At 47.8% G+C, this 10,341-nt stretch overlaps 1 protein-coding gene across 1 annotated transcript in view; it reads right to left on the reverse strand.

Annotated features, from left to right (window-relative positions):
• FLT1 (fms-related tyrosine kinase 1) overlaps positions 1–10,341 on the reverse strand; it is a 174,945-nt gene that overhangs the window by 42,883 nt on the left and 121,721 nt on the right. The window contains exon 15 of the mRNA XM_010851233.1: positions 3,024–3,130. Coding sequence (XP_010849535.1) covers positions 3,024–3,130 — 107 coding nt within the window. The remainder of the gene's footprint in view (positions 1–3,023; positions 3,131–10,341) is intronic.

Consider the following 10,341-nt stretch of genomic DNA (forward strand, 5'->3'; position numbering starts at 1 on the left):
CCAGTCTTCCAAGAGCAGAGGAAGAGCTACAGCCCAGCCAGGGACAGCTTTTGGTCCTGTGGGAGCTGAGAGAGGTGGGCAGGGGTAGTGACCGAGCCAGGGGAGCAGCCCACGGAAGACAGTCTGCCTACATGGCACCTGAGGAGTCCTATGGTTTGTCTTAAGGCAGATGAGAGGAGATACCCAACAGACCTTCAGGAAGGGCTTTGAAACGAGCCTGCTGGTAGAATCTTGGTTGACCAATGCTTATTCTTTCAACTGACAAAATCATGGAGCACCCACTGGGTGCTAGGCATGGAAATTGCTTGGTCAGGCGCTTCAGAGCCCAGACGTGGAGGCCTGGGTTGAATCAGAACCTACATATTACCTTGGGCAAGTTACTTAGCTTTATTAAGCCTAGTTTCCTTATCAGTAAGGCAGTGTCAGTGGTGGTACTTATCTCATAGAGTTGCTGTGAAAATCATGCAAAATAGTCTATGAAAAGCTATTTGAGGGGCCCAGTGTATAGCAAGCATGAATAAATATTAGCTTTAGTTGGCCTGTGCAGGGTGAGGAAGAAAAGAGAAAATACAGTCCTTATCAGTGAGGAATTTACACAGCGGTTAGAGAAATCAGTTGGAGATATGTTTTTGATGCCTTGTTCCTCTTTGCCTTCCCAAACCAATTACTTCTCAAATCCTATAGGCATTCTGTCATTGAGATGGTCATTTCTTGTCTTCATCCTTTCTAATTGACATTCAAATTTTCTAACTTTTTAGACATACAGGGGACCTCTTCGACTGAGTCCCAGAGTGCCTTTCCAGTGTTATTTCCACTAAGCTCCCATATGCAAAGTACCCAGACGTTGTCCCTAACCTGGGGAGTGGGCCAGAGTAAGGGTGGGCTGTTTTCCTACTGCTTTCCTTCCAGCCGCAACCTTCAAAGTCAGTCTCTAAACGGAGCTCTCTGAAGTCTCTCTGCCCTCTCTTCCTTTGAACTCTGCAGTCTTTGTACCGCCCTTGCAGATTTGGCAGGTCCCGCTGTTGTTAGATGTGTTTTCCTATATGATGTACCTCCCCTTTCCAAATCCCGTTGTTTAACTTTTGCTTCCTTCGAAAGCAGTGGCTTTCCTTGTCTTAAAGCCAGTTGCTCCACGCAGCAAAAGCCTTAGGTTATTTATTCACCACACAGGAGGGGCTGCCAGTCGACATACCAACCCTGGAAAGTATAACTTTCCTGGTTTCGAATAGCAAGTCTAAGGTCACACAACCTGAATTCAAAACTCAGCTGCGACTCTAACTAGCTGAGTGACTCTAGGCGGGTTACTTTACCTCTTTGAGCCTGTTTCCCTCTCCTTAAAATGGGAATAATAATATATTTATATCTTTGTGTTTTGTAAAGGACTGAGATATGACATAAAGAGCTCCCCAAATGTGCCACAAACACTCAAGACATAAAATGGTGAAAGTGATTTAAAGTGATTTTAAAAAAAATAATTAAAGCATAAGAGATGAGAAGCTTATTATGTTATGTAATGATTTTCTAATTCAGAACTACTTAAAGATAACTGTTTTTTTGATATATTTTTCTTCTATATATTTTATTTTAATATATTATCTTTTAACAGCAACCAAAACCAGCCTTTATAAATTAAAAAATTTAAATAAAAATAGTATAATCATTCTTAAAAAAAAAAAAGACTTGCATGTTAATAAGGACTAATACAGCTCTAGAAATTGAGGAGGTCTCTCCTTGGTACTTTACAAGTCCTGTTGATTGTATCTCCTAAATATCCCTTCAAGTCTAATCCTTTGGACTAAGCGACCGTCATTTCTGACTTAGACTGCATTCTTCTGTTCACTGGGTTCTTCTCTATTCACTCTTGTCCTCTCTGGATCTTTCTCCTCATACAGCCTGAAATCGTCTTTCTAGACATAGGTCTCTCACACTTAAAATCACCTACCTTTGCTTAACCACCACCCCTCCACCCCCCACCAAGGCTTCCTCTTCTAAAACACAAAGGAAATTGCTTCCCGCGGTCTACAGGGCTGGCCTGGACAGCCTCTCCTCTCCTGCCTCCCCTCGTCCGTCGTCCCCACCTCTGCCCGGGTCAGTCTGTCCTCCTCACCGCATCTCCTCTGCCTGCAGACTTCGCCTCCCTTACATGCTATGTAGTCGGCTGACTCCGGTCACCGCTTGACGTCTGCCTGTGCTACAGTCAGTCTCTCCCCAGACTACACACAGCAGCCTCTCCTCTGCTCTGTCACCAGAGAGCCCTACACAGGGCCTGGCCTCTGCCCTGAACGGGCGCCTGGGAAGTATTTAAGGCATGAATGAACGAATGAGTGTTGGCTCGTTGCCCCCTCCCTCCCCACCCAATAAACTTCAGAGAAGCACAGGTTATGCTAACAGGCCTAACGATAGGAATCTGATGTCTTGAATTCCAACCTGAGCCTCACACGCTGAAGAACTTAATTTTAACATGGGGCTCAGAGTATGGAACAGCAGACAGAGATAGGACAGAGGTGGGTCTTTATTTTGCCTTTTCCTTTTTGTCTCTCGGCAGAGAGTGAGATTAAGAAAATGAATATTTCTCATATCTCGTGTGGACTTTACAGACTTCCTTTTACACTGAAGATGTTCCTTCTATGTGTGGGACACAGTCATCTGTTCATTGTTCTAGCTTTTTATTTTTTGAAAACCCCACGTTAGGGTGAGAAGTTTGTTTTTTGGATTTTCTTTTTTTTTTGGCCATCAGGCATGCGGGATCTTCATTCCCTGGCCAGGGATTGAACCCTTGCCCCCTGCAGTGGAAGCGTGGAGTCTTAACTGCTGGACAAACAGGGAAGGAAGTCCTGAGAGACGGTTTAATGATTCATCTGGCATGTTCACCTGTTCAGGGCCTGCTCTGGACATCAGGCATTTGGGGGAGCAGGCATTTTTGGGGGAAATCGAGCATGATGCTGCTACAGCAGGAGTGCCACTGGGCCTTGTGGCAGATTTTTGCCAAAAGGAGCATAGAATTTCATCCGAAATATTCTTACCCTTTTCAGTTTTCGGATAAAAAGCGTTAACAGGAGCCAGAAGAGGGTTGCAGCCACACAGGTGCACGTCAGAGTGATGAGCTCCAGGTTGGACTTGTCCGAGGTCCCTGGAGAGAGAAAAACACCAAGAGGCTGCTAAACAGCAGCTCACAACCCCTGGGTCTGTGATTTGACAGAAAAAGGTCAGTGGCCCCCAAGTGCTTCATCAGGGCGAACACAATTGGCTCCCAGCACAGAGCCTCTCACCTTCTGGGTCAGGCAGGGTTCACGCTATTATCGTCATAAACTCACATGGAAATGAAAAGACTTTCCAGAAATGTTGCTGTGGAGTTTGCCAACAACTCCAGAAATAGTGAGTTAAAAGCCAGAGGAGAAATTAAAAATGGGAAAAAAGATTAAGGCAGGAACAAGACCTCATTAAAGTGCTAAATCTGGACGATGTGAAATCTCCCTAATGGGTTTGAGAGGAAATTCTAAAGAAAAAGAAAAAAAAAAAAAGAACATAAAAAGTCTCCTTGGGGAATCACAAACTTCTTCAAAGTAGACTTTAAAAATAAAAATAAAGCTCCAGGACTGTCACAATCACCCACTCACTCCTCTTGGAACAGACAGGCCAACCCTCCGGGTCTGACCACTCATGTCTGGATCTCTCATGTCCGAGGCTCCTCCTCAGGCGGAGCTGAGCCAAGGGACCTGCTGGAGCTGATTCTTCCCCATCACATTGTTCCTCAGAATTGGCGATGAAAGCTGAGCACTGTTTCTCCACGACCAGAAAGAAAAGACCCAAGGTATCCAAGAGAAGCTTCCAGAGAGGATCTTCCTTGGGATTTAAAGGAATGCCCCAGTGAGCCAGGACCGAGGTTCCCTGCTTCTCGATGCCAGGGGAGTGTCCTGGGAGCTCTAAAGGGATGCCCTTGTCCTTGACCTTCATGGGTAGTAGTTTAGTCACTAAGTCGTATCCGACTCTTGCGACCCCATGGACTGTAGCCCACCAGGCTCCTCGGTCCATGAGATTTTCCAGGCAAGAATACTCGAGTGGGTTTCCATTTCCTTCTCCAGGGGGTCTTCCCGACCCAGGAATCGAACCTGGGTCTCCTGCATTGCAGGTGGATTTTTTACCGACTGAGCTATGAGGGAAGCCCATTCAAGGGAGACAGAGACTTAGTATCAAGTGAGGCCAAGATCAAGTGAAACTTATTCCCTTTAGAAATGGTGAGGCAATTTCCTGGCGGGCCAGTGGTTCGTTCCCTGGTTGGGGAACTAAAATCCTGCATGCTATGTTCCATGGCACCTCCTGCCCTGCACCGCACCGCCCCCCGCAATCCCCAAGACATGGTGATGTGGATGATGGTATTTTTTATTGAGCACTTACTATGCATCAAGTCCTCACACCTGCCTATGAAGCAGGGGAGCAAGAAATATCCCCATTTCATGGATAAAGGCTTCATTGGCGGTGGGCGGGGGAGCTCTTGGTTTATTTTAACTTAATTATTTGACTGTGCTGAGTTTTATTTGCAGCATCCGGGACCTTTGATCTTCCTTGTGGTGTGTGGGATCTTGTTCCCTGACCAGGGATCGAACCGGGGGCCCCTGCATTTTTTGAGCACAGAGTGAGCCACAGGACCACCAGGGAAGTCCCTGGGCTCTTTGTTTTAATTCAGTGAAGATGTACTGAATCCGACTCCAGGCAAGGAGATGGGTGGGTAACTCAGGGAAAGCTGTTGCTATCAGGAGCTCACTTACAACCCAACCAGGAGGCTTAAGGCAAATGGAAAGAAATGAGGTGCAGAAAGTTTGGAGGTTGAGGGAGAGGTGACACTTGAAATGGATCTTGACCTGCAGGGGTGAAGGCAGGGGAAGGCACTATAGGCAGAGGGAAGGTGTGAGTGATGACCCAGAACTGGGGAATGGTAGGGCTCTGATGGAGGTGGGACAAGAGGCAGGGAAAGAATTCTGAGCATCCCTGTGGTCTCAACTCAGTGCCTCGGGCAGCTGGAGCCACTGCAGCTTCTCTGCCCGGAACAGGAGCAAGTACACAAGCTAAAAACTGGAGCCTCTTTCCTCTTCTCCATTCAGCTCCCATGTACAAACAGTCCCTGTGGGCCACAGTCCCCGCCACGGTGTGTCTTCTCATCCGGAGGGGACTCTGGCATTTCCTCTCTTTTCAGCCCACCCCCAGTTCCTGTTCATTCTGCTTCCATGGCTCATGAAATCCTCTCCTCCTGTCCTACCGCAGGATCACCACCTAAGTCAAGGCCCCTGCAGTACCCCTGAATGACCGCAGCAGCTTCCTAGCCAGCCTCGAGCCCCCAGTCTCTCCTCTGCTCAAGCCCACGAGATCTTGCCGAATCACAGATTCCATCCTGCTGTTCAGTCACTCAGTCATGTCTGACTCTTTGCAACCCTATGGACTGCAGCATGCCAGGCTTCCCTGTCCTTCATCATCTCCCAGAGTTTGCTCAAAATCATGTCCATTGAGTTGGTGATATCACCCAACCATCTCATCCTCAGCCGCCCCCTTCTCCTCCTGCCCTCAGTCTTTCCCAGCATCAGGGTCTTTTCCAGTGAGTCAGTTCTTCGCATCAGGTGGCCAAAGTATTGGAGCTTCAGCTTCAGCATCAGTGTTTCCAATGAATATTCAGGACTGATTTCCTTTAGCATTGACTGGTTTGAACTCCTTGCTGTCTAAGGGACTCTCAAGAGTCTTCTCCAACACCACAATTCGAAAATAGTAATTCTTGAGTGCTCAGCCTTCTTTATGGTCCAACTCTTACATCTGTACATGACTACTGGAAAAACCACAGCTTTGACTGTACGGACCTTTATCAACAAAGTGATGGGGCTCCTTAAATTCCATCATTGCTGCCTACTCCCGGCACTGTCAGGAGAGAAACCCAAGCTCTTACATCCTGTCTGCCCAACCTCACCTGTTTCTTCATCTCCTGCTGCCCAACCATCCCCCCACATGCTCTACTTCAAAATACTTGTAGTTTCATAAATAGACCAGCCCTTCCAACTTTGTGCTTCTGCCTTCACTGTTTCTCTACCAGGATATCAACTTCCCAGGGGTGAGGTCACACCTTACTCGTTGTCCCCACTCACCAACTGAGTGGATAAGTCATACTTTGATTTGTCTCTAGAGAGTTTCATGAAGCTTTCAAAGGGTTCAGGCCAAATTCCCATTCTCGTATATTCACCCAATAAGCATATAGAACATCACCCAAGTGCCAGGCTCTGCCCTGGGGGCTGGAATGTGGTGGTAAATGAAGGGGCACGGAAAGGAGCTCATGGTCTGGTGTTCAGGTATGAACGGACAGGTGTGTTCAGAGCTCTGAGTGAAGCAGCAGTAGGCGGTTCTCTGGTTCACAGTCATGCCTCTGGTGCAGAGGACAGTGCCTGGCATGCGGTAGGCAGGCATCCTGAAAGTGTTGGTTGAATGAATGAGTGGACTTGGCTTCATTTGCTGCTCTGGCAGCTTGTGGTTATTCTTCCCTGAATCTCATGAGATGAACTGAGAAATTTCCAGGCATGACCCCCTCTTCTCTCAGTACAGGTCCTCTCGATGGGAAGACAATAAATGCAAGTTAATGAGTTTGGGTTTCCTTGGGTTTCCCAGGTGGCACTAGTGGTAAAGAATCCACCTGCAATGCTGGAGATGCAGAGATGCAGGTTCAATCCCTGGGTCGGGAAGATCTCCTAGAGGAGGAAATGGCAACCCACTCCAGTATTCTTGCCTGGAGAATCCCATGGACAGAGGAGTCTGGTGGGCTGCAGTCCAGGGGGTCACAAAGAGTTGGACAAGACTGAACAACTGAGCATTTATGAGCCCCTGAGGTGAGAGATTTAATGTTTCCTCTCAGTATTCTCACACACACACACGTGTCTTGGCTTATGCTGCAGATATGTTTTATGTAACCAAAAACCAGACTGGGACCTGCTTGGGACACAGTGGCCTTTGGCTGCTGGAGGAGCCGAGAACATCTTGGGACTGAGCACAGTCTGCATACAGTCTCTGCAAGGACTGACCTCGAGAGACCCCGCTCACGGTGGGAACTTTCCCACTGCATTCCCAGGGGCAGGAAGTTGACCCCCGAAGTAATTCCACAGTCCTTACTCAGGCAGATTCCTTGCAGTGGGACTGAATGTGTCCGGGTGCACTTGGGCATTTAAGGAATCAGCTCATTAAAAACATCTTTGATGAACACTGGTTAGAAGGGAAAGGTCTATTTAATACTGTTACTGTTTTTTGAAAACTGAACTCATTTTGTGAGACCTGGTATCCAGGCTCTGCCTCTGTCTCGTCCGGTAACTTGATTTTCATCTTCGCTTGGAAAGTAACCATGAGGATCATCCGCTGTAGGTTGACCTAAGTCAGCAGCATCTCTTCCCATCCACTGTCAGCTGTGTTTTCAGGGGTCAGACATCCACACACTGGCCTGCCCTGGACCCAGCTTCACCTCGCTGGTGTCAGCTCATGAACATGGTGCATGAAACAGCCCAGCTGTACGTGGCGGGCGTAGGAGGCGGGGGAACATGGGTGGATTTGACAATAACAGGACTTAGAGCTGGATCTCAGGGCTGTCCCTCATGTCTGGTGGGTGTTAGAGCGCCGCATGGACGTGGCATGAGGATGTTTTTATATGGGATAAAGACAAGAAGGTGGCTGATTCAAAGAGGTCAGGTATTTGTACCTCTTATTTCAGATTGCAGACCGGGCTGCCCAGAACGTGCCATGTCAGTTACCCTCCCGGGCTTTGGCCCGTCCCTGCTGGGGTAGGACGGGCAGGCAGGGGAAGGGCTGAGTTCTGAAGGTGGCGTGTCTTTCTAGAGTCTGCAGAGCTGGGCTGTGTCCTGCCGTCCTGCCCTGAGCCTTTCTGACGGTGGTGGGCAACGCTGTCTGCATGGGACTCAGGCTGTGTGACATGGCAGCATCATCCCGGCCGGGACACATGGCTCTTTGTGGCCCCAGACCACCTGAGTGAACGGGCAGCAGAACTGGGTAGCTCAACTTATGCGGTGTAGCCGGGTGGTGCCTCCTAAGAAGTGAGGGCAACTCCCCAGCAAGCGGCCAGGGCCCCAGCCCCAGGCCTGCCTTGACTCCAGAGAAGGAAGTCTTTCCCTGACCCTGCACACAGCTGTGAGTGCCGGGGACTCTGTGCGCCAGCCCCATCCCTAAAGTGTGGACGTGCCAACAGCACCCCACCTCACAGGGGAGATGGATAAAACTAGGTGTTATTTTGGAGGCTTCACTCTCTTTTCCTTTTAAAATATCCTCTTATTACTTCTTGTTTTTATTTTTTTTTTATTTTCTTTTTGGCCATGCTATGTGGCATGTGGACTTCCCTGGTGGCTCAGACGGTAAAGAATCCGCCTGTAATGCGGGAGACACAGGTTTCATCCCGGGGTGGAGAAGATTCCCTGAAAAAGAGAATGGCTACCCACTCCAGTATTCTTGCCTTGAGAATTCCGTGACAAAGGAGTCTGGTGGGCTGTAGTCCATGGGGTCACAAAGAGTCAAACACGACTGAACGACTAACACACACACACACACACACACACAGCATGCAGAACGTTAGTTCCCTGACCAGGCATTGAACCCATGCCCCCTGCATTGGGAGCACAGAGTCTTAACCACTGGACCACCAGGGAAGTCCTCCTCTTATTACTTTTTGTACTTCAAGTGCAACATAATTTTTTTTCATCCATATATATTATGTAAAACACAATTTGCTTTTCCTTCTAAAACTAATCAGACTTTGACCCAAGTACTGACCATTTTCCGTAAACCACTGAGTTACTTTCCCTGAGAAACTGGCCTAACATTCAGCATGGCTTAGGAGTTATTCTCTGGTTCTGGTGTTGTTTTAATTTGAGGGAACCATTCATGTTGGTTTATTGCCCATTATGCTATTGGGACATCAAGAGAAGGGTGTGTTTCTTATTCACTCTGCATCTCAAGCACTGGCCTAGTGAAAGACTCAATAAATGTTTATATATGGATAAAAAGAAAATCAATCAATACACCTGAACCTGGCTGCCCATGGGAGTCAATCAAGCAAGGCTACACCTCCTTTAACCTAAAATCCAGTAACCAGTAATCCAGTTATCCTTATTGTATAATTTCTCTAAGGCTTATTGGACATTTAGATTGACTGTCATGCTGATTATGAGGGCTTCCCTGGTAGCACAACACAAAAGAATCTGCCTGCCAATAGCAGGAGAAGCAGGAGATGTGGGTTCGACCCCTGGGTTGGGAAGATCCCCTGGAGGAGGGCATGGCAACCCACTCCTGTACTCTTGCCTGGAGAATTCCATGGACAGAGGAGCCTGGTGGGCTTCAGTCCATGGGGTCACACAGAGTTAGACATGACTGAAGTGACTGAGCACACACACATACACACACTTACTTTTAGGTATACATACGAATTGTGAAGCCTTATATGTATACTTGGAGAAGGCAATGGCACCCCACTCCAGTACTCTTGCCTGGAAAATCCCATGGATGGAGGAGCCTGGTAGGCTGCAGTCCATGGGGTCGCTAAGAGTCGGACACGACTGAGCGACTTCACTTTCACTTTTCACTTTCATGCATTGGAGAAGGAAATGGCAACCCACTCCAGTGTTCTTGCCTGGAGAATCCCAGGGATGGGGGAGCCTGGTGGGCTGCCGTCTACAGGGTTGCACACAGTTGGACACGACTGAAGCGACTTAGCAGCACCATATGTATACTACATAATTTGGTATACAGACACCAACTTGGGAAGTGAGGTATGGACATACTGTATTTGGATTAAATTTGAAGTACATTTCAAGAGGAACTTTAGGTAAAGATACTTAAAATTGCAATTCTATCAGTTCTATAACACATTTTTATCACAGTAAGTTAAAGCCTTAGGTCAAATAGCAATTTTGTGGCCTGGAACACCATTTGTGTGACTTACTGGCTAAGTCTAGAAAAAGTATAATACAGCAAGTTTTGTTGAAATGGAATTCAATGTATCATATTAACAAATAAGGCGTGCATGCTAAGTTGCTTCAGTTGTGTCCAACTCTGTGTGACCCTCTGGACTGTAGCCTGCCATTCTCCTCATATATTTGAGAAGCTTTTATCATATGCCATATACACTGTTAAGTTTGTTAATCCTTCCAGCATCCCTGTATGGTTGGCATGCCATAATTCACACCCATTTTGCAGATGAGCAAACTGAGGCTCCAGGAGGGAAATCATCTGTCCAGGGTTGCATGGCTCGTGGGCAGGGACACACCTGACTTCAGAACAGGGCCTCTTCCCCACCAGGTGGAGGGGCGGGCGAGCGGA

The sequence above is a fragment of the Bison bison genome, unplaced genomic scaffold (genome assembly GCF_000754665.1).
Source record: "Bison bison bison isolate TAMUID 2011002044 unplaced genomic scaffold, Bison_UMD1.0 scf7180017864299, whole genome shotgun sequence".
Lineage (NCBI taxonomy): Eukaryota > Metazoa > Chordata > Mammalia > Artiodactyla > Bovidae > Bison > Bison bison.